General features: G+C 34.9%; 1 protein-coding gene across 3 annotated transcripts; it reads right to left on the reverse strand.

Annotated features, from left to right (window-relative positions):
• Positions 1-820: 820 nt before the first annotated feature.
• Mo25 (calcium binding protein Mo25) lies at positions 821-25,234 on the reverse strand. Of its 3 annotated transcripts, none has more exons than XM_071597623.1 (8): positions 25,060-25,234; positions 24,303-24,549; positions 24,016-24,183; positions 21,703-21,821; positions 20,875-21,043; positions 19,498-19,662; positions 11,879-11,983; positions 821-2,829 (listed from the first exon to the last, which is right to left on the reverse strand). In XM_071597623.1, exons 2-8 carry the CDS (start codon positions 24,402-24,404, stop codon positions 2,647-2,649), a joined length of 1,011 nt encoding a protein of 336 aa, XP_071453724.1. In that variant the 5' UTR covers positions 24,405-24,549; positions 25,060-25,234; the 3' UTR covers positions 821-2,646. The 3 variants fall into 3 exon arrangements, with proteins under 3 accessions (XP_071453724.1, XP_071453726.1, XP_071453725.1); XM_071597625.1 differs by lacking the exon at positions 25,060-25,234 and adding an exon at positions 24,691-25,015; XM_071597624.1 differs by lacking the exon at positions 25,060-25,234 and adding an exon at positions 24,665-25,015.
• Between the last annotated feature and the right edge of the window lie 397 nt (positions 25,235-25,631).

Below are 25,631 nucleotides of genomic sequence, written 5' to 3' on the forward strand. Positions count from 1 at the left end.
ACTCAACATGGCGCGACTTTAAAAGCGCAATACGCTTGGCCTTCAAAGCACGGTAGAATACATAGGCGAGAGCAGTTTCAGAAATGTACTTTTGGTGAACTAGAAAATGTTGCAACAACAGTGCGTAATCGTATTAACTGGTAATTATTTACAGTAGTTTTATAAAAGGCAGTAAGTATCCTTGATGACTACTTCCGCGTTTCTACATGGCATACGTTCCTACGTAGATTTTCGCATCGATTAGTTCCATGTGTCAAACTTCCAAGAGCCAATACAATTTGATTATCAGTAGAGAATTCCGCCAGCCTAATAATATCGGAATAATTATCCATGAGAACATCATCACAGTAAGAGTGCAAGAAATTACTTAGTACAATCGTTCATGGATTCAGTCAATCCGCGCTCACCCATATTAAGCTCGTCACACCGTTAACATTAGCCGCCAATTATAACCTCTCAGGGAAGGCTTCCTAACATTATATTAGCGAAGATAGCATGATGAGAACATGATCATTGCAGCGATAGCTAGTAAGGAACAATTGTACGCGGGAGAATTGACTTCCATATTGATAAAAATTTTAATTGATACCTACCCATCTTGGCGACTCCCTATCCACTTTGAAACACTGTGCTCTTATCCACGAGGCTGTCAGAAAATTTAAAGTATAGCATTGGAAAATGGACAATAATCCTCTACTCCATTGGTGATATTGTGTTCATTAATTAATTGATTATATTGCAACTGCACCTATCCTTCCATAGATATATTATCATAGGTTTTATGTGGCAACTCATAATTATCCACAGAAATTAATAATTGTTTGCTAGATTATTTATTAGGTAATTGGTTATCATTTCATCATTTGAAGAAACAAGTATTCATCATATACCTGAAAATACCTTAAATGATTTTTAATGATCCAAATAAACAATATGAATAACTATTTAAATAATGACCAATAATCCAAATACCAGGTAGCCACATTTAGATCCGTGCTTTAGAATATAATTTAGTCAAATGAAGTGATAAAAGTGCAGACTGTACCTCAGGCAAAGAAGATCAAATATACATTACATTAAAAGTTTAAAATAACTCTATTTACATTAAAAGCCATTTGACAACCCAAAAACACAATATACCGGACTATAACTTAACAGTGATTAATAATGCATGTGAAAAAATTCACATGCCTTAAGATAATGCCACTGAAAGAAAGGTATTCTATCTTAAGGAAGCATACACACAGCCATACAGCAATGACAGCATTGCAATAGAAGGCTGAATAGAAAGAGGAGGAAAAGTCAAATACTTCATGAAGAATCTATGACTAATGACTCCTCTAGGCAGGGATGTTAATCCCTCAAACATTTTTTTCTCTCTCTCTCTCTATGTTCACTTCACTCTCATTCAAGTATGTTGAATAGCTGCAGTTGAGAGCAATTTTTAATTCCAATTTACACAAAATATTGACATTAAAATTTATTATCTTTAGCAGTGTGATTCAACTATACCCAAAATGCTTTTTTCAGTAATGGGCAAACAAGATTACGAACGATTCCAGTAGCCACTAACAAGCTGGGAGAGTGGCAGCTAACTCAATATTTCACCCAGCTTTCCTGGATATTTTTTTTCACTCTTTTCCACACTTTCTCACTTTCACAATTAAATGTGTCACTGACAGAGGCCAAGAAAATAAATCCATGTCTCACATCACTCAATCACTCTTTTTATGTTCCACAGCAGCTGTTTCCCTTGATTAAAACCTACCAGGAGTAAAGCATTGTAAGGGAATACTGGCACAGTCCTAGCTTCTGTAGCACAAATAAGTCTTATCTGAGAATAAAAATATACTAGTAACAAACAAAACAAGAATCGTCTGACAACTAAGTTTTAAAAATTCTCAAATGCCATTATTCTACCGTATGCATGGAAGATAAAAATAAACAAAACATTTTATATCATAATGAACTATTGGTAGGAGGCAAGTCCTTTAGAAGAAACAAAACATCCATTTGGTGTTTTTGTGGCTTCATCCAGACATTTTAGCACCTAGTGCAATCTTACTCAGCACCCCCGCACAGACTTTGGCATTATGCTCCATTTTGATTGCTATATGAATCACTTATGCAGTCTTGGTAGCTTTAACTGGACAGCAGTGAAATGCAGCTCGTAAGTTATCTCAAAGAAAACATGCTGCTTAAAGGCTTACAAGCAGCCAAAACAAAGATTTCAATTTTTGATGATGATATACCATCATGATAAATATTGTATTGCAGTTAAATTGGCTAGCATTCCCTACCCAGCAGCGGGGTGCTTTTGTAAACTTTATTTTGAAGTAGTATGACCACAGGAAGAAAATCTTTTCAACCAAAGAAAATACAGAGAGGTGAAACAAACTGACTTCTGTGCTTACTGAATGGGTAAACTATATATGCTTTATAACCACAAAATTTGTTATTGTGTATTGATTTGACACCAAAGATATCACAAATAACAGGAGAAATTTGTTTCCATAGTAATCGGGTAACAGGTGGAATGTAGGAATTGCAGGTGGCCAGAAACGTAGATGTGCGCATGATATGGGCTATGACAGAATGCAGCTGTCCTTCTTGACTGACAGGTCACTGTTATACACTCTATACAGGTTAGTGCTCAGCAGCAGGTTTCAGCTCTTTTATCTGCTTGATGAGGTAAGCCTTTTCATCATTGAACTGCTCATCTTCAGACCTCTCTGTGTGGAATCTTGTGAGAAAATCAACCAGCTTCTCTTGATTTCGTAGCAAGATGTCCAAGATTGGCTTGGGTTTGTTGGGATTCGCAACAAATACCTGTCAATAAGAAAATATACATTGATATAAAGTGGAATCACATGTTTTTCTTTATTTTGGGGCTACTAGACCTGATGATTTTGCAATTGCACCACTTTATTCTGGCATTATTCCAAAAACCAAGATATACTTAAAATTAGGAGGTTTCACATAGGGTGATTTTGATATAAATGATAAGTTATCTTTGCCAGGAGTGAAGATCACTTATAAGCATCTTGATGGTAGCATGAAGCAATTTCTTTTACTTTTCCTAAAAATATATTATCTAATGCACATTCATTTGGTGGGAATAGCTGCTGCTGGATAGTAGACATTTTATCATGTAATACCTACATAAAGGAACAAAAAACAACTGAAAAAATGAATGCAGTGATTTCCTGTAGATTTGAAAGTGATTTCTTTGTTCACATTATGGTAACCACTAATGTATTACCATATTGCTAATAACTGTGATGCTCAGTTGAACAGTAATTATGCTAAATTCCAAAGAAACTGCGGGAGATGCCGCAACAGTAACTTTTAACGGAGTCATCCGCTATCTGCATCAGCCGCATCCGCTAATTTCAGAGTTTAAGAGGACGCCTCGGTAGCTTAAGTGGCTAAAGCATTCGACCGGATATTGAGGGATCTGGGTTCGAGTCCCAGTCAAGGCGAATGATTTTTACGCTCTGAAATTGTTGCATTAGTAATTATGCTGACTAGCAGCATTCATTCAACACTCTTCTCAATATTTTTAAAAATTTTGCATGAAATTGATCAGAAATTCTATTCATTAGCCATAAACTATACTTATAAAGAGGGGCCAATATTTTTTCCAGCCAATAAATTTAGAAAAAGCATTTATTGCGGTCTCAAGAAGAAAATTCCAGAAAATTCCAAATAAGCTTCTTCACATTAAGAAAATTTAAAAATTTCTATGAAATCTGAACCATAAAATACAGAATGTTTTTTTAATAGTGTAAATGATGGAAATTATACTGCTGTTATTTATGATGAATAATTCTGGTAATAGCCCAGCTAAGATAGTTGGGTTAAACACTTAAAGTAAAGTTCAAATTCACCACGGGTATTAATGTTGTGTAAACTCTAGTGGTTGGCCCCTAAGAAATAGGAAGTGGTTAGCCCCTAATGGCAAGCGAGGAGTGGCTTATTGGGAGCGCAGGGCCAGACAAGACCACCAGTGACATATAGACAGCAACAATGTAATAATATATCAAAAAACTATTTTCATAGCAATGTAGTTTGCCTAAACCATGATTTTGACAGACAGTTAGGAACAGGAGGAATTTGGAGTAAAAACATCCATCAATTTAAAAAACTATAAAAACTTTAAAATCAAAAAAGTTTGCAGCAAGTACTGCATTAGACGAAGAGTATGTTCCCAATTTTCACTGATTTTTGGACGAATGATTGAGCAGTGATAAAAAGAAACTTGCTGTGGCATCAAAGATGCTCTCACTGATTTGTAATAATTTAAATTATCTTTATTGGTAAATGAATCTCCATTCTGAGGAGATATTCCTTGAAAATTATATCAGAGTTGGTTGAAATATCATATAAACGAAGAGAAAATAATTAATGCATGAAGCATTATCAACACAAAACTTCTGTTTTATCTTCTTCATGCCTGTATCATTATATCCTTCATTAGTATCTATCATTACATATATTGATACTGCAGAACTTGAAACAACAAATCAGATGGCTGAAAAATTGTATCAAAGCACCTTGTTGAATCCATAATCTTATGCAATAAAATTTTCCAAAATGGCCAATTTTTTGGCAACATAGACAAAACATGGGAGAGACAAGACCAGATATGGTGGATGCTTTAATTTTTCAGAAGAGATGAGAAGTGGTATGGATACATCCCAACCCTTTTTGGTCTTTCATTACCTTTTGATACCCAAGAAACTATCCCTAATCCTTAGGAGTCCTCGAAAAAAAGTAGTAAGGAATCTATGCTCCCACTTTCGGAAGCATCCCTTTTCATTAAATGATATCGATATTTCTCTGGATGAACTGAAAACTAAATGAGGGAATTAATTTTCTTTATCAAATCTGGAAAATGGTGATGCAAGTGAAGACATAGTGGAAATCCTATTGAGATACTTAGGGGAGATGAAAGTCAGTTGACAAAAATTGGAACAAACCTTAGCATGGCACAATGGACAAACTTTTGCCCCAACAGGAGGGGAATTTTGATGAACTAATTTTGGAATAATTAACAACTTTGTTTCTAAGGAATACCAATTAGTGGATCACTTATACGTTTTTTTGAGTGTGTTGATTGGGAACAGGTGAAAAAAAGACCAGTCAGCTACATGCGTGAGTGTACTGTAAATAATATGCTTGCATTTTTGACTATGATGATACCACCACCAAAGAAAAAACATTCTCCTAACTAGTGCTGGTTCAAGGATTCACCTAGCGCAACAACAAACTTCAGTAAATACATGTGATAAGACAGATTATTGGTAATTCTCCAGTTTTTAGATTTCTCTGCTAATGATACCAGTGGATTTGGAAGATTTTTGCATTAAATTAATTATATTTTCATAATTGTGAAAAAGTCCTTTTACTATTCAGTCAATTTCAGAATTTTCCCTGGAGAAAATGGAAATACCTATCATACAAAAATATTCTGTATCATGATTTGGATGAAAGAATTCTGTATCAATGGTTAGGAGTTGTATACAGCATAATATATAATTGTTATATTGCTGTGTGGTCAACAGTGGTTGTCACAGAATACAGAGCTGTGATTCAATGTTGCTTATACTGTACCTCATGAAACCATTAGCACAAAGAGGCACACTAGCAGTCTCAGATGAACAGAGAGTCTGCTTGAATATATAAATCTATGGCCATATGCTCAAAAAACATTTAAAAAACTCCCAAAAAAAAGGGATAAAAATTAAGACAAGCTACAAATCGTTGGCTGTAATTTCAAAATAGTATTACCATTACCCAAAAAGTGGCCTGGCTGTACAAAAAAATGGTTAAGACTATTATAAAAAAATAATATCTACAAATAAACACTGCCCATAGCTAAGCGTTAGGGTCAGCTGTAGGCAATGCTAAAAAATTACTAAAAAATAGCTTTAAAGTTCCTAGTTGACAGTAAAAATTTAAGGTACAGCAATATATTCTGATGCCATCTCATACCATGGCACAAGTAGCACCATATTATAATACAGAATTTTTCTCTACTATTGGTGACAAAGTTGATCAGTATTTCCAGTATCTTTCTATACATCATTTTTCTCTTGGGTTGTTACTGAGAAATTGACTTTACTTTTCAAAGGGAGGCTGTCATTCAGCAATACATTCCCTCAAAATGGCACAAATTTGAAATATATTTTTTTAAATGTTAAATGGCAAGACAGGCATAATATTGGGGTAATTACTTGAAAATTGTAAAAATTATGGAAAAGAAAATAAAGAATCTAAGGAATGCCTGGTGCACTTCTACTGACGAAGTTGGAAAAATATTTAAAAAAGGGGAATATGCCGAAAACCAGTAAAAAAAAGTCCTTAACCATATAATTCACTTGAGGACAGTACATGAGCACATTAAAAATGAACGCAGAGGCCACACCAAATTTTTACAAAATACAGTCCAGAACTCTACCACATTAAAAAACAAAACTCTAGCTCAAAAAAAGCATGAAAGCTAGGATGTGATCATGCTTTTTGTTCTTCACTGTTCATATAGGGAAGCTCAAAAGTTTTTCCCTCCTTAACCAAAGGATGAGGTGCAATTGCAATTATTTACTGTTTAATAATTACTTCTATTAAGCATAATGAGCATAGACAGTAGTTGGAGCATAGACAGCTACTGGCCAAACATCGAGTGGCTACTGCCCTGTGAAGAAATTACTTCCTCAAATGATGAGCCATTTACACTGATTGTATGGGCTATGCATACATGTCCAAATAAAGGGACTACTTAAGAAGAAAACCACATCATGGAGGTGACTATTGAGACAGGTTTCACTGCACTTACGAGGGTAAGTTGAAAAGTTTCTGGCCTGACAATGTAAGACTTTTAAAAAATTATTTAATTTTTTTACATAATCTCCCTTGACTTCAAAACACTTGGTCCAGTGTTTCTCCAACATCAGTATTCCTTCCTGGAAATGAAAGTCTGGAAGGCTGTGAAAATATCCATCTATTGCTCTGGCAACTTCTTCATTAGACATGAAGCGCTTCCCAGAACCAATTTTCTTCAAGTTTGGGAACAGATGGATGTCTGAGGGTGCTAAATCAAGGGACTAGAGGGGATGGCCGAGCAAATCGTACCCCAAACCCCAGAGTTTTCCCATATTGCCAATGCACCTATGTGAGCAGGTGAAAGCAGGTTGTCCTGGTAAAAGATGATTTTTTTTCTTCTTCAAGTCAGGCCTCTTTTCACGAATTTTGGTATCCAGCTGGTCAAAAAGGTTGGAGTAATATTCGCCAAAAATTTTTCTGAATTTTTCAAGGCAATCAATTAACAGGATCCCTTTCGTATCCCAAAACAAACTGGCTATGACCTTTCCAGCAGATGCCATCAACTTTGCTTTCTTTGGTGCTTAACCACCGGCTTCCACCCTCCACTTCGATTGCTGTTTCATTTCTGGCGTGTAGTGGTAGACCCACGTCTCATCCATGGTGAAAAACCACTGCACAAAATCAGTCGGTTCCCTCTTGAATCGGCCCAAATATTGCTGAGAAAATTATTTGCGCATTTGCTTTTGATCAGCATTCAGCAATGTGGCACCCCCCTTGCGCAGAGCTTTAGCATTCCTAATTCTTTGAGCAAGATGCTTTGCACCCTTCTTCCAATATCCCCACGGCCTTAGCTATCTCACTCACCTTCACTTGCCTATTGTCCAATATGACATTTTGCACCTTTTTGATGGTTTCTGGTTGTGGTATTTGGCCATCCTTAACGCGTGTCATCTTCAAGAGATGTGCGACCATGCTTAAATTCAGCTGCCCACATTTTAACAGTTGATATTGAAAAAGCAGAGTTCTTGTACACTTTTTTCTCCTTTCGGAATGGAACTGCTTAGGGGTTAATCCATTAAAAACAAAGAATTTTATGACCGCACAAAATTCAAGTTTTTCATTTGAACAAAATAGACGAAAGAAGTCTACTGCCACAATGCATGTAAACTATCTACACGAGAGAACAAGTTGAAACTTATCTTACGGACCAATGATACATGCACCCAGACAGGAATCATAAATTTTTGCTGATTGGAATGCCATCTCTGTGTCAGGCCGAGAAATTTTCACCTTACCCTAGTATATCCAAAGATTCATCACTATCAATTATTCAGTGACACCTTCACCTCATTCCATGGATAATCAATTTTCTACTGTACCCTTACGGGAACTCTTGTGAATCTGCTCATTTAGTAAGGAAACAGAGCTCAGGGACCGCTTACACATACGTAATTAGGATTTGCTTTGTACCGGCTACAGTTTATCCTTTGGTGTATGCAACAGGCAATGGGAATCCTTAATGTAGGCAAAATGCGTAACAATTAATTCAAGTTAATTCTTGGGGGCATTTGGTACCAGTCTAATATGATAGCAATGGAAGCAAGGCATGTCACACAAGTGCATTCACAATTGAGCATTAAATGAACTAAATTATTATTAAATGCACTGAAACATCAATTTAAGTATTATTATAAATGTGAAACTCCAATAGCCGTAAACAGTTTACCTTTCTAAGCAAAGTAAAAATGAAATTAGTTGGCTAGCGCCACAAGTCAAGAAGGGGTAAAGGTAAAAAAGGATAATGAGGTAGGTAAAAGGGGTAAAAGGTAAAAAAGGAGAGGATAAGAAAGGTGAATACGAATACGCATATTTCGGCCACAAAGTAACCCTCTTCAGCGTACTGAAGGGTAATCGTCACTACAACACAAGTCGAAATGAGAAAGGGTAAGGGCAATCCAAAGAATATATAGTGTTACATGTGTGGGGGAGGGGGGGGGGTGAAAAAGACAAAAGCCAATGGACGAGGCTGATGGTAGAGGAGTTTGAAACGATAGGTTATGTAGTGAGGGGGAGGGGGAATTACACGGTCAAGGAAATGACCGTTGCAAAAAGGGGAAAAAGTGAAAGGTACTTGACTTGTGGCGCTAGCACAACTAATTTCATTTTTACTTTGTTTAGAAAGGTAAACTGTTTACGGCTATTGGAGTTTCACATTTATAATATATTACTAGCCGTAAGAGCTCATTTCTATCAATATCAATTTAAGTGTTTCATGGCATGACCCAAATCATGCTTTCTGTGCATCAGTAAATATTTCTGAATGCCACCCACATACATATTGAGATATCTTATCATCACCAAACGGTATATCAGACCAATCATTTGTTTAGTAAGTGATATGGAAAACCTTAACCACTCTTTCCAAGTTAACACTTTCATCATGGTTAAATGCGATATCAATTCCATGAATTGTCATTATAACACCACTGTAATCCCTCTGTTGAACCAAGCCAACCAACTTTGAACATATGCTCATTACTACATCAGCACCATCAAGAAAGGCAGGAATTTCTTCATGTACCTTAGTTTAATTTGCCCTGAATTAAATCAATAAGTAATAAAGGCTTCATAAAGTAACAATCAAAGCTTCTAAAACTTTAACAAAAAAACCATAAACACAGTAATCAACCCAAAGATCAGTTTGGTAGGTGATGGTAAAGTTCACCCAGGACTAAGCCTGATGGCATGTGAAATTCACATATAAGGATAGGACAGCCAGCTCCTTTCCCTGTGCCGGTTATGGTTTCCCAGGAAGATCTGGTACCCGAAAAATCACATAGCCTGGGTGGAGCTGCAGGCGCCCAGAGAGGCTTGAACGGGAATCTAACCCGGGCACTCCGGTCAGTAGTCCAACGCTCTACCCCCCCTGGGCTACTGCGACCCACAAAACTTTAATATAATATGAATTTGAGGCATATGATTACATTCTCTAATTAATTTGTAACCAACTCTTTTGAAGAGCTGTCATTACTTCTGAACTGACAATACAAATTTTAACAAGCTTGTTAAATGTTTATCTTCATTCCAGAGATTTTTTGTCATATATGCACATGTTTACTAAACACTTTACAAAAAGTATTCAAATGTTTGAATTTGAATTATTAAGCCAAACTATAAATTGAATTATTTTCCCACTCCATTTTCTAAATTTAAAATACTACCTTGATCAAAAATTTCCCGGAATTTATTCAGAAAATTAAAAATACAAGTTTATTCATCTAAATCTATATTGTCCCCTTCAAAGTAATCCCCATCGACTGCAACACACTTATGCCAGCGCTTGATCCAATCCTCGAAACATTTTTTATATTCGGTTTTCGGTATGTCCATCAGTGCTTCCTGCGATTTTTCCATTACTTCCTCTCGGCTGCTAAAACGCGTTCCCCGTAATGGTTTTTTAACTCGATTGAACAGAAAGAAGTCACAGGGAGCCAAATCAGGTGAATTCGGTGGCTGTTGGATGGTATTTGTTGCATTTTTCGTCAAAAAATTACGAATAATGATAGCACTGTGCGACGGTGCGTTATCATGGTGCAAAATCCACGAGTTTTCTGCCCACATTTCTGGTCTCTTTCGGCGAATTGCTTCACGCAAACGTCTCATAACGCCCAAATAATACTCTTTGTTTACTGTCTGGCCTTCTGGCAAAAATTTATGATGCACTACACCGTTGTAATCCATGAAAACCGTCAGCATTGCCTTCTTTTTTGACTGAAAACGACGTGGTTTTTTTGGTCTCGGCTCATTTGGTGAACGCCATTCACTTGCCTGATGTCTGGATTGCGTGTCGTACTCATAAACCCACGTCTCGTCTCCAGTAATGATCCTTTTGATGAATGTGGGATCGGATTCAGCCTCGCAAATCATGTCTTTTGCGACGTCAACACGGTCTCTTTTTTGCATGAAATTGAGGTCTTTCGGCACCAACTTTGCTGCTACACGACGGAAACCCAAATCATTAACCACAATGTCTTGGGCGGATCCATAGGCAATGTTCAAGTCCTCCGCTATTTCTCTGATGGTTAATTTGCGGTTATTGACCAACATTTCTTTTACTTTATCAATTTTTTCACCGACTTTCGATGTCGATGGTCTGCCACTGCGTTCATCATCTTCGATTGACTCACGACCACTTCTGAACCGCTCGTGCCACTGGTAAAAGACCGTTTTTTTTAGAGAATCGTTGCCGAAACACTTTTCCAACATTTCCAACGTCCGTGCGCCACTAAATCCGTTTTTTACGCAAAATTTAATACAAGTTCGTTGTTGCAAATTTAAATCCATTTCTGCAATTGTAAAAAATCGCCAACACACACAGAGATAGATGTACTCTTGGCTACGTAACTTTTGCAAATGTCAAGTTATGACACTAAGATTTAAAGGGAATATCAACAACAGATGTACCAATTTAAAAAAAAAACAGAACTCAAATCGGAACGATGGGATCGCCACACGGTGGTTATTCCGGGAACTTTTTGATCAAGGTAGTATATATTTTTTAGTCACATTTGATGACCCAAGAGTAAATATTAATTCTTTACTGTCTTTATTAACTATTTATAAAGGAATCTTGAGAATACCAGTGGTCAGTGACAATTTTAAGCACAACTTTAAGATAACTACCAATTTACACTATATCATCAGGTAAGCATTATTAGGTATTGGGGAATTCTGACATGATCAACTCCTAAAATACATAAATGATCACAAATTAACGTGAACCCTAGATAAAAAATATCCAACTGAATTCATATTTTAAAGAGGGAGCTCACTAATGTCCAAATATTACTGAAATTGACACCAGCCAGGAAAAAAACTTAAGGTGTCCCAGGGTATTGATTCAATTGAATCAGGAATTTTAGCCTAACCACGGTAAAGCTGTCTCCCATGACATGCTCTCGGGATAAAGCTTTTAAGCACAAGATGGCTGTTTATAAACCTATCATTCATCATGAATTAATGCCAGAGACTAAATTATTGTAGTAAACAATACCTTAAAAACATGGAAGGCTTCAAATTGAATATTTCGTGATTTTTCCTTAAGCATATTCATCATCAGCTTTAAGTTGTCTGGATTGGATATATATCGAGTCATCACCTGAAACCAAACAATAAAACATTATAAAATTGCTGCTAACCAAAAAGGGTCAGTTACCTCACACCATTCAGTAAAGAATGCAATGAGATTTACAGAAGAAATCATTTTTTTCTTTTTATTCAACTATGATACATTAAAAGGCATGAATGCTGTCCTGTCCACACATGGCATGCAATGCAGACTTGGATTATTGCTGCAGTAGCCCCCACCCTTTCAGGCCTGTAAACCCTCAAGCTCATTGCAGGCTCCAAAAAAGCCAAGATAGAGAAACAGAGTAAGTAGTCAAGCATTTGAAAAGCATGAATTCATGTATGTGGTGAGGTGAGACATTGGTTACATAAGACAGAAACGGAAAGCGACTGGATAAAATAATTCTACCAACAAAAATCCAAGGTATGCAGATGTATCAAAGTGGAGCTATATTGATCATTTATTCCTAAACCTGACTTTCCTGGAAAGAATGAAACAAGTTTTCAGCTGACAGATAGATTACCAGTCAAAGGAAGGTTGCCCAGATCTTAAGTGTTTGTATACGATTCAAAAGAACTTACTCCAAAATTTATTTATCTAGCATATACTTTTTATTTCTTTGTAATTTAAGGAATATGTTAAATTAATAAAATAATTGAAGAGAATTTTTTCTATCAGCCAAAAATGTACACTTCTAAAGCCATTAACTTGAGTAGCCTTGGCCCAAAAGAGTTATTCTTCATAAATAACTTCTAAAACAGATTTTTAAGCAAATTATTTGGTAATATCACAAATTTGTCACAATTGAGTCTAAAACAGAAAAGATTTTCCTAGTTCATGACCAGGTAATGACATTTACACCTCACATAACTTTTTTTCTAGGGAAAATAACTATAATTAGTAACAAAGGAAAATGGTCATAAATTTTGAAAATAAAAAATTTATCAGCATGATACCTCCACAAAATCTCATGACATAGATTAACATTTCTAAACTCAGGAATCAAGTAATGCCCCCCCAGCTGCTGCTTTGTTTCAGCAGTGCTGACCTTACATATTTTGTCAAAAAGAGTCTACTTTGAATTGTCCAAGTATCATCTGTATATGTCAACTGGAGATTTCCTCATTGAAAAATAGTGAATAACTATTTTTTCGTAATTACTCCATTCACACTATGTTTATCTTGGAAGGTCACCTTGTCGCAGGAGGTACTTTGACAGGCAAATAAATCAAAAACAACAATTTATTCAAAGATTTTGGAAACTAATTTTAGGAAACTTTCAATCCTACAAAACCTTCTATTCTTTCGTCACACATTAGTGAGGTTCGTCTGAAGGAGATCAATCATTGTTAATAATGGCAAAGGAGTGCAGGCATCTGATTACATCTGAGATGATCTAGTCCATGTTCTACTTCTTATTCTGATATATAAGCTATACTAGTGACTGCTGTACATGGAGATATTTGACAAAGATTCATAATTACTAATTTAATATCAAAACATTACCCATCATATGTGGATAGAACCATGAATTTGAATTTGCTGATTAGACGCCTACTCGGTACTCAACAGCCAATAATAATTATTATGTAGTCTGCCATTTAAGGTAGGTTTTGGAGGGGCACAGAGGACAGATAAATTTCTTTGTCTCCCCAACAGAATACAAATTGACATATGGCACGACAATTGACAGAAAAAATTTCAATTCTGCATCCTTTCTACCTCCCTTCATTCCAAAATGGCCATCCTTTTCTTAACCCTTCCTCGCTTACCTAACATTTGCGTGTTTTTTTTAATGTCAATCCTTTATCACTATCATCAAAATTACATAGCCAATCAAAATACTCTGCATCTACCTTTTGTTTCCCATATAAAACTCTGCAAAAAGTTCTCATTCCTCCCTCACCATGCCTAGCTATTCTTAATTTGTTTTCCCTTCAGCCCATCATTATTTCCATCCTCCACGTTTCAAGGGTTCAACTTAGGCCTATCATCTTGCTTCAGTAACCATGTTTCTGTACTGAACAACACCACACTCAACATGAAATTTTCATTAATATTTCCTTAACATCCTCACTTTATATTCCTGTCATTAAATCCCTCCTAGTGAAAATCTTACTGACTAATGTGATTCTTCTTCTTAGGTCCCTACCACTTTGATCATCTTGGTTCAAAACACTACCAAGATGATAAAACTGCTGCACCTGCTCTCGTATTTTGATTTTTACTAGGCCTTCTTTCTAGAAAACCATATAACCTTGGTGTTGTTTACATTTATTCTCGTCCCATACCAATTCACTCAGCATGCTTGCAACCCCCAGGCTGACTGAAAAACTAGAGCTTGGTCATCGGCAAACCTAACCGATTCAATGAATTCCCTACCTATTTTCATTCATATTTCCAATTCTTCATGTGTCTCTTTAACCAATTCCTCCACATACACATTTGAATAGCAAGGGTGACAATGGTCTTATCGCTCTTACTAACACTACCCAGCCTGAGTCTCTATCTTCCACTCGTACCTGAGCAATCTGTGACATGTGTAGGTTACAGATAAGTCTCCTATCCCACCAATCTACTTCTATTTTCTGCAATACATTCATTAATTCTACTCAATATACTCCACATTAATTGTATTCTATGTTTCTCTCTACTACTAACCTCGTTACTGCTATGGCATCACGTATATGTATTCTTTTCCAGAACTCAAATTTATTTTCCTCCATGTATTCATTTGCTCCGCTCTCCATCCTCTTATTATTCTAAGAATCACTTTAGCAGCATAAGCAATCAAGCTCATTGTTCTGTAATCCTCACATATAGCCACATTTCCCATTTTTGGCATAGAGACTAAAAGAGAGTTGATGAATTCTTCAGGCAAAATTCCTCCCTCATAAGTGCTACAAATTAGTCCATACCAACTCTTACTACCACCTTTTTCAAATATTTTAAGTATTTCCATAGGAATGTTATCTATCCCATGATCTTATTTAAATTCAATTCCTTGAATACTCTTTTTATCTTGTAATCAAATATATCTGGACCTAAGCTACCCTCATCTATGTCATTCTCTTTCTATGCCTAAGCCTTGTAGACCTAATGTATTTACCATATAGATCCATCATGCATTTTTTCCATCTATTTTGAATCTTTCCTGGTTAAATTAATAATTTTCCTGACATTTCTATATTTGTTAGCAACAATTTTCCCTTTTTACTTCCAGACATTGCTTTCACCTCCTGCAAACCACACCAATTTTACCTTTCCTTTGTAAAATTTCTAAATCTTCACACTGCATCTTCCACCATGCTAATTTTGCCCTATTACTTTCTCATCTCTATTTATTTTTTATATCCTTTTATTTCCTTCTACCTAGTTCTGTGTTTATATTCCTCCATTTTCTTCTCCTATCTACCTTCTCAATCATTTCATCTGCAATCCTTGGATTACTTCCTCTTTTCTTTTTTACAATTCCTATAATTTCATTTTTTGCTTCTCATATCCCTTTTTAGAACTAGAGCAAGTGGAAGCCTTCATCTACCTGGGCAGCAGCACAACATGGGATGGAAGGAGTTCAACCACCATCAAGCAAAGAATAGCCCAAACTAAGAATGCATTCATGAAGAAGTGGCAATTACTATGTTCAAAGAACCTAAGACTGAAACCAAGGAGGCAATTTGTCAAGACTTTCATGTGGAGTGTGGAGCTCTATGATTCCGAGACTTGGAACATTGGAAAAGTGGACCAGCAAAGAATAGAAGCCTTTGAAACATAGTGCTGGAGGAGAATGCTGAAGATTAAATGGACAGACAAAGTAACGAAAGAGGAACTAGACAGAAGAGGATAACCATACCGAGAACACCACAGCAAAGAAGAAATAGATGGATTGGCCACAGATTGAGGCACAATGGATTGATTAGGAATATAATAAAAGGAAAAATAGAAGGGAATATTTCACGAGGAAGACCAAGAGACATGAAAATAGGACAAATTAAGATGGACGTAAAACAGAGAAGGTATCAAGGATTGAGGGAATTGAAATTAAATAGAGTAGAATGGAGGGCTGCAGTAAACCAATCCTAGGATGGAAATACTGATGATGATGATCCCTTTTCAGAAACCTTCAAATCTTTCTTTTACAGTTAAAAATTCAAAATCCACAAACATTAACTGTAATAACTGGCTATTTTGAAGGCAAAAACTTTGGGAAGCGAGTTTTATGATGATGATATGGTTAAGAAATTTCTTGGTACTTAAGTTTATATTTGACCATGTTCACAGTTATTAAAATGATAGAAGTTGAAGTTTACCAAAGAGATTTGAAGACATAATTTTTAATAAGATTTTATATTCAGGCCATTTTAGAACTAACTGATACCCATCCAAGATTACAGTGGAGGATTGTTATGACTTTTGATGGAGTTCAAAACAATTAACATCTAATGATGGACCAATATTTTCATTTGCTTTGTTTTTCACAACTTATCATTCCACTTTTTAAAATAGAAGCATACTGACTATTTAGAAGGTATTTAAAGCATCAGCCACCATCATTAATATTTTTTTAAATAATACAATTACCTTTCTTTCAGTTTATAGAATAATATTTTCCTTACACTTATTTTCTCGCTCTTGTCCAAGCAAAGTATTTATACTGGCTAACTAGAGCAAAAAATCTTCACAATAAGAAGAGATTGACACATTTTATGAAAGGGATATATAAATGGGTTAGAGCCCGAGTGATCAGTTTCAATTGCATATTCTTTCTCTTTGAACCAGGTGTCATTGCTGCATATAACTATGCTGCACCTATGCAGCATTATGAGGCATACTACCTTGATCAAAAAGTTCCCGGAATAACCACCGTGTGGCGCTCCCATCGTTCCGATTTGAGTTCTGTTTTTTTTGTCAAATTGGTACATCTGTTGTTGATATTCCCTTTAAATTTTAGTGTCATAACTTGACATTTGCAAAAGTTACGTAGCCAAGAGTACATCTATCTCTGTGTGTGTTGGCGATTTTTTACAATTTCAGAAATGGATTTAAATTTGCAACAACGAACTTGTATTAAATTTTGCGTAAAAAACGGATTTAGTGGCGCACGGACGTTGGAAATGTTGGAAAGGTGTTTCGGCAACGATTCTCTAAAAAAAACGGTCGTTTACCAGTGGCACGAGCGGTTCAGAAGTGGTCGTGAGTCAATCGAAGATGATGAACGCAGTGGCAGACCATCGACATCGAAAGTCGGTGAAAAAATTGATAAAGTAAAATAAATGTTGGTCAATAACCGCAAATTAACCATCAGAGAAATAGCGGAGGACTTGAACATTGCCTATGGATCCGCCCAAGACATTGTGGTTAATGATTTGGGTTTCCGTCGTGTAGCATGCCAAAAGACCTCAATTTCATGCAAAAAAGAGACCGTGTTGACGTCGCAAAAGACATGATTTGCGAGGCTGAATCCGATCCCACATTCATCAAAAGGATCATTACTGGAGACGAGACGTGGGTTTATGAGTACGACACGCAATCCAGACATCAGGCAAGTGAATGGCGTTCACCAAATGAGCCGAGACCAAAAAAACCACGTCGTTTTCAGTCAAAAAAGAAGGCAATGCTGACGGTTTTCATGGATTACAACGGTGTAGTGCATCATGAATTTTTGCCAGAAGGCCAGACAGTAAACAAAGAGTATTATTTGGGCGTTATGAGACGTTTGCGTGAAGCAATTCGCCGAAAGAGATCAGAAATGTGGGCAGAAAACTCGTGGATTTTGCACCATGATAACGCACCGTCGCACAGTGCTATCATTATTCGTAATTTTTTGACGAAAAATGCAACAAATACCATCCAACAGCCACCGAATTCACCTGATTTGGCTCCCTGTGACTTCTTTCTGTTCAATCGAGTTAAAAAACCATTACGGGGAACGCGTTTTAGCAGCCGAGAGGAAGTAATGGAAAAATCGCAGGAAGCACTGATGGACATACCGAAAACCGAATATAAAAAATGTTTCGAGGATTGGATCAAGCGCTGGCATAAGTGTGTTGCAGTCGATGGGGATTACTTTGAAGGGGACAATATAGATTTAGATGAATAAACTTGTATTTTTAATTTTCTGAATAAATTCCGGGAACTTTTTGATCAAGGTAGTATTCGGTTCAGGAATTGACCCCGTGAAATGGTTACATGACTAACTCTATAGATTTCTATCCTAGAAGCATGCACCAGCAAACAAAAATCATTACATCATAAAACATGATTATTACCATAATATATGTAATCACCAGTGCACCTAAAATTTCATATAGTTGGGACAAATTGGAATAATGAAAAACATGCTTAGAAAAATGGAGATACTTTTATATCAAACTAAAAACTGAACAATGAGTTTTTTAAATATGCAAAATTTTAAATAGAGAACATATCTTTTTTTAAATATGAAAAATAAGGTGCTATTTAGAATGATTTTCTTCCAATAAGGGGGCTTCAAAATGGACATAACAGGGTTAGGGGATTGGACTTGGAAAATAAATTTATCCATAAAAATACACTATATAATTGCAAATAAATACCCTCAATAGAAAAGCAACCTCTAATTTCAAACCATTACGATTTTTAAGTCTAAGTTTTCTATTCCTTTCAACTTTGTTTTTGAGGAATTATATTATATAACTCAGAAGTCTAGATACAAGCATATATCATTGAAATTAGACCACTTGGCTTTTGGAAAAGCCAAGTGGTTTAATTTCAATATGAATATTTTCCATCAAGTGATGCCAGAAACTGTTTTATTTATCATATAACATTGCATCATTAGCAGATTTCATTCATTCATCCATTAATTTACATTGGCAAGGTGTCAATCCTGTAGCTACTATTGAATTTTAAATAAATCTAAAACCAATATTTTGGTCAAATAGTAACCATTAACCAAAGTGAAAATTAGACAACAGGGAAGACAACAATAGCAAAGTATTGCCCATGGTCAAGTGAATATACCCATCCCTCCACCTCAAGAAATCTATCCCCCACTACCTCTCCCTCTTGACGTATTCACTTGACCACAGGCAGTACTTTGCTACTATTATCTTCCCCAATCGCTGTCAAATTCTCACTCCCGTTGATGATTACCTGGTTGAACAAAATATCAGCATTGAGTTCTTGAAAATTAATATTGGCTATAGGATTGACAACTTATTAATTCACAGTCAATGATTCACACCCTCTTCATTTTATAAATTTACAAAAAAACTCCATCCACAATTTTACCCAGTTATTAATTAACCCTGCAGTTAAGTGACCATATTGTGAAAAAGAAAACTTTTTCAATGTAACATCTACTATGACAGCAAAAAAAGCTCTCAGTCTTTATCGTTAAACAACTTATGTAAATGAAATCAAGTATGCCATTTTACTGAATAGACAATATTATCAATGCATCAAGACAATTTTCCAATCTAAAATTTTTCTTGTAAATTAGATGGAAGCAGGGTAAGACAAAATACCACATTTGATAGCTAGATTATTAAAGAAAACTTTACTGTAAAATTATGCCTGTCCAGGAGAAGTTCACCAAGAAGTTTCAGACTCTGCCTTCGTGTCACATAGTTCTCTGAATTAAGAAGACGTTGGTAATGGGAAAATACTTTATCATAGTTGACCTCCAAGAATTCAGCACATAAGATTTTATGGCGTGTCAGGAGTTCCTGTTATGGAAAAAATATTTTAAAACACATTACTATCATAGTATGTTTTACAGATCCATTGTAACCTTAATTAAATATACATCCCATAAAATGTTAACGTGCCCCAAGGCAATCTGATTATTTCTTTGAACAACTTAATTTTTGCAGCATTCATCCTTAATTTAAAGAACAAAATTTTAAAAAGCATGATATATACAAGCTTGTATATGCATAGCTATATCCAAATTATACAGTTGAGGATATTATGCACATGAATTCATTATAAGTATAGAGTTACCTCTTAGGGAGTGATATCATAAATCCAATACCTGGAAAACCATTTCACAACAAGGAGTTATGTTATTACCTAGGGGTGTATAAGCTTTGCTATATTGATTTCAAAGTGAACCAGTCAAAACTCTACACACTAAATATACTAACAAAGAATGGCTAACTGAAACCATAAAACTGGTTGATCAACACAAATAATTTTCTTGAATCTCAAATTCCTAACCATAAGAAAATTTCTAACTCTCAAGATGAATCAGAGAGAAGATTTCCTATGCCTCAAAACAAACCCCGTGCTGGTAATCACAATCTATTCCAAAATTTTTTATGACTGAAGAGTCATAATTACAGCACACAACTTATTTATTATTTCTGCAAACTGTAAAGGGATGAATATTCTTGATGTCTTCTCATTCAGGAGGATATTTAAAGACAATTGGTTTGTGAAAATTTTACTATACTCAGGTGATTTTTAAATTACATTTTGCTTTAATTATAGGGCTAAGTATTTTAATTATCATAAAATTTCACTATCAAGATAATTTTTTTAAAGTTTGAGGGGACCCTTAAACAATCAATTTAGAAACGAAAATTAAAGCATGTATAAAGCTACTTTAAACCATTTGAAATAGTATTTCATTCTAGAGTTACACCACCAAACCAATACGTAACCGTTTCTTTTTAAGGAACTAAAATTAAACTTTTATTTCAATTTTAAGTTACATGCAATGATATATGCATAAGTACAACAAGGTAATGTTGATTTGATAAATGAATGATTCAGTACATAAATCTAATGAAATAGGATATTGATATAGGATATTATTTTCTTATTACTCCAACCACTTATCTACTAAATCATTTAATAAATATCCAAAGGTTAATATTTTCAAATAGGAGATGAACTGATAACTCTTATTGATCAGACATGTTTCTTATATTTACCTTGAAAGTTGAAAAGGCATCAGATGCTATGTCAAAAGTTGACACTTCAACATATCGGAAAAAGTTGAAAAAGTCATCTGAATAAAGCATTATTTTTGCCAATGCCTCATAGCGAGCACATTCCCGGAGCATAGTTCCACAGTTCAGAGCAATTTCTTGATGCTCATACCTAATTTAAAACAATTAACAATATTGTTAATTAATAAATGAAGTTACTTTCATTATCTGCAAGCTACAAAATAATGCATTAGACTTTAAATCCATGCAGGGCCCAGATGATCACTCAATTTTGGATACTCATTAGGATAAATTATAATACACACATTTTGTATTTTAAACATACTAAGTTTAAGGACAACATCACAAACAAATTCTTAAATATGTCACTTTTCAAAAGTTTTAAGGAGCCCAATACTTATCAAAGCCTTCAATGATCATTTCAACATTTTATTTTAAATTACTGATTCACTCGTACTTGAGGAAAATAGTACAGAATCACCACATTCAGATTCTAAATTCTACTAAAAAATAAATAAACTAGTCCAATGCATCTTTAAGCATGGGCAAGCCATATAAGACTAGTAAGTTTTATAAATGTATTCCTTTTCTTTAGACTTAGTTCGGTGCCTTGATAGGCCTAAACACCAAATTACAGCCAGAAAACATCTCCAATGTTTAGTCACTCTTGCTTATGCTGAACATCTTAGGGCAGAGTTATCTCAAATAACTGGGATAGTTAGTTCAGTAGGAAGTCTTAAGGGGAATATCTTTCCAATCACTAGAACTCGAGAGTAGAATTTATAAATATTTTGGAAATAAAATACTAACCCTCTCATTAAAGTGAACAGTATTTCTGGCTTTGTGCAGATATACTCCACAGTTGGTGAACGTGTCCCTATTTGTCTGCGCAATATGTTATTAAACACTTGGGCAACATCTTTTTTCCCCTGAAAAAAATAAAAGATTTTAAATTATTAATGATGGCTATCTTATTCACAAAGTAGCATGAAGGGCTATGAAACTTAAGATATCTGAAATCTAAGTGATCAGAGATATAAACACATACACACAAATGCCCATTAAATTAATATGGGTACAAGCCTAAAGGACCATAACTATCTTCTCCCATCATTTTCATGAAAATAAAAGTATGTTCTATTTAGTGTTAAAACATACTTCAGTACTTTAAAAAAAAACACACAAAAAAGAATTCATAGAATTTACATTTCTTTTAATTTTGGTGACACAATCATCTTCAACCAATTTGAATCATGATGGTGCTGTAACTATTACACATTAGTAGGAAAGGGTCGCTAGCTCACAGAGTTGTAAGTATGCTACTAACAAATATTTCCACCACCCTTTGAAACCAATCTTCAAAATAAGGGCACAAAGAGTTGATACTTGGTTCTGATTTAAGAGTTCTCACTTTAAGATAGTGTGTAGGTAATATTGAAACAATTGCCAATCCCTCAGAAAGATCTGAGTCATACTAATTAGGGATTCAATGGGCAACAAAACAAAGGAGAATTCTGGTTAACATTATATTTTCTGGTATCAGTTGCAAAAATACAGTACCACTCCTATTTCAATGAATGAGACTTACGGGTTTCTAAATTACTGTTGAATGAATTTGGTAAAAAACAAATGATATATCAAGGACTGAATTACCATACCAAAACATGCAAGTGTGTTTGTCTACAGATTATTTTGGGAAAATAGTATTTAATTCCCTAGCTTGACTTATATCTCTGATTTCGTATTTCCTTTAATTATATTATTAATTTTAGGTAATTAATGCAGCATCTTCTTCTGATTTCTTACAATTGCCAACTATATTATATCAAATCTGGCATTTTATCACCATTAAATGTTTTTAATGACTTTAATGAGGTGTATCTCTCCACCAATCACTCTAGAAAAAGAAGGAATTAGAGAAATCTCTCACAACCTTAATTAAAAACAATCAAATTGACTTATTGTGACATAAAATACTTCACTTTGAAATAATCATAGAGAATATAAGCCTACCTATTAATATTTAACTTTTGCACAAAGCATGCAGAGAAATCAAAAGCAGCCTGTGGTGTATCTCAATGATTGGAATTCCCACAGAAAACAAAAATTCCTTCAATTCAGTGACACAAGTTTTTGGGTAAAAAATTTGGGATGTGAATTTCAAAATCAATTTGGAGATGTCAGTCATCTCCACAAAAAAATTTCATGGAAAATTATTCTGGAAACCAGAACTCAATCATCTTAAGTTGAGAAAATTAACTGCATTGCAAAGTATGATGAATTTTCGTTGTAATTGTTGAAAATGGACCAAATAAAACTTTAAAATATAATACGTTCAAATCGTTTCAAAATATTAAATCTTTTGCTGAAACCAGGGTGACTCGAAATCTTATTTTTAAATTGATTTGAAAGGTGAATAACATGATTATTGACCTTCAGTTTTTACGATATAAAGATATCTTATTCAGTGCCCTTAAACACTGATTGCAGATACATGAAGTTGGCAACACTTCTGAATTGACTATGATCTCCAAAATGTTGCCGTTTTTTCTGTAAATCAATAAGTCCCATTTACTGCCTGATTTTATTTTTTCAGAAAAACGCAATCATGAATAATTCATCTCGAGTGAAGCTAAGGTTATATAATTACTAAATTTGCAAAGGGAGTGTGACCTTATGGTTAAGTGTCTATCAGGAAAAGATCTTTTGGATAGGGGCGAGAAACGCCCGGTCTATATTCAGCAACATACAAATCGACGACAGAAAGGGGATCAAATATCTCAAGAGGATATCAACTCCGACTTCTATTCTTTGCTTCAAATGGTTACACCATCTATACCAAAGAAAAGTGTTGTCAAATATAATTAAGTCGTTCTTTAAGAAAAGTTAACCTGATAATCTCCAAAATCTAGGCTTTTCTCCTTACACCAATCTAAAGTCAATTTTAACGTCGCCACGATTTGATAAGAAAGAAATCATCTTGGTCCTCTTTCTTAGCCTAAGACATGTACTTGGCCAAACAATATTTGTAAAACTAAAATCATTAGAGTTAATTACTCACATTGCTTCCAAACGTCATCAAAATATGTAAAAACACCCTTGTTTCTCCAAGGAAAAGCTTACCTCAAAGTCTATTCTATTAAGATTCTGAATAAGAAGGAGAAGAAGATTGCTATTGTACAATTCTTGGGCCAGCTGGGCTACAATAATATCAGTCTGAGGCTCTGCATCCGATGTACCATACAACATATTTTTAATTAATACGAGGTTTTTACTGACATCTTCTTGGGCCTAAAAAATTAAAATTATGGTTCACTGATTCATATGTTTACAGAGATAAAATGATTAGTGCGGGATTACTGAAGGGCACAATCCTTAACATATCTATGTAACTGAGTTTGAAAACTCACCTTTTCTGCTTTCTTGTCCCCTCTCTCAAGAGCATTGACAGCCTCCTTGAGAGCTTTAACTACCTCAGCTGGACTTTTCTGAGACTTTCCAAATAGAGGCATGACTGTCGTTAAGGCTTAGATAATAAATTAGTGAAGACAAGTCACACTCAGGCACTTAATTGAGGAGAAAAATCAAGACGGGCAGTTCTTGTCTGCCGCTGTGATTTGCTTCCCTAATATTTACCCACATAGATGACAAAAATACCTGCGTAGAAGATATGACGAAAGATTATCAACTGAAACTCTTGAGAAAATGAAGAAAAATAAAGTGAAAGATAATTTTAACCAGTTAGAAATAACGATCCATTAGAAATAATCACATTAGCACGACGAAGGCGAAAAATACCCGACCAAGATTATCGTTTCCAAATATCGAATAAAAAGACAACCATCGACCGAACACAGAGCATGCACTCTTTGTGTACAGAAATAAATACACGCAATTTGGCAAAAAATTTAATTGACATTCACACAATAACAATCAATCCATATATTCTCAACTGCATCGAACTGATTACAAGTGAAGGTTGATGGGTAATATTGAATTGAAGGTTAAACACCGAAGCATGGAAAACGGACAGCATTTACAGTCATCAAGAAAGATTACTCGACATTATTTTCAAAGGAATCCCAGAGGTATAGTTCATTCGATATTACACATATTTTTGTCAATTCTCAAATGAAACCTATGAGAAATGACACCATCTATACATACCGTTTTACGACTTCAATTAGTCTTTAATTCATAAATACTGAAAAGAAACGGGTTTAGGAGTATTGCTAACAGTCTGAGCTGTTAAAAACTTGCAGTTATAAGCTTAAACTTTATAAATTCTTATAATTATGACGTATTTTTCCCATTACGAAAGACAGGATAAATACTGCCACCATACATATGTACCTGAAACTTACGAAACATCCTACTAGAGTGCAGTATTTCTTGTTGATTCTAATCGCATTAATTTTCATTGGCTGTCATCCTCCGCGGGCCAAACAAATTTCTTACCTTATAATCATATGTAAGGAGAGAGTATAATTCTGAGACGGAAATTTAATGAAGAAAGTAATCACATAGTCACTAAAATGATGGAAAGCCTTGATCTTAAGCGATTTATTTCGATAGAAAAGTATTTTTTACTGAAATTTGATTTGGAAATCTTATAAACACTGTAAAATATTTTATATCACAAAGCTACTTGAACTATTTACACACCAGGTATTTTAGGTCTTCACTGCAAATTAAAGCATTTTCAAATGATATCGGAATGAATGAAAATTTTCATAGGT

The sequence above is a fragment of the Hetaerina americana genome, unplaced genomic scaffold (genome assembly GCF_022747635.1).
Source record: "Hetaerina americana unplaced genomic scaffold, ioHetAmer1.1.p SCAF_9, whole genome shotgun sequence".
Classification (NCBI taxonomy): Eukaryota; Metazoa; Arthropoda; class Insecta; order Odonata; family Calopterygidae; genus Hetaerina; species Hetaerina americana.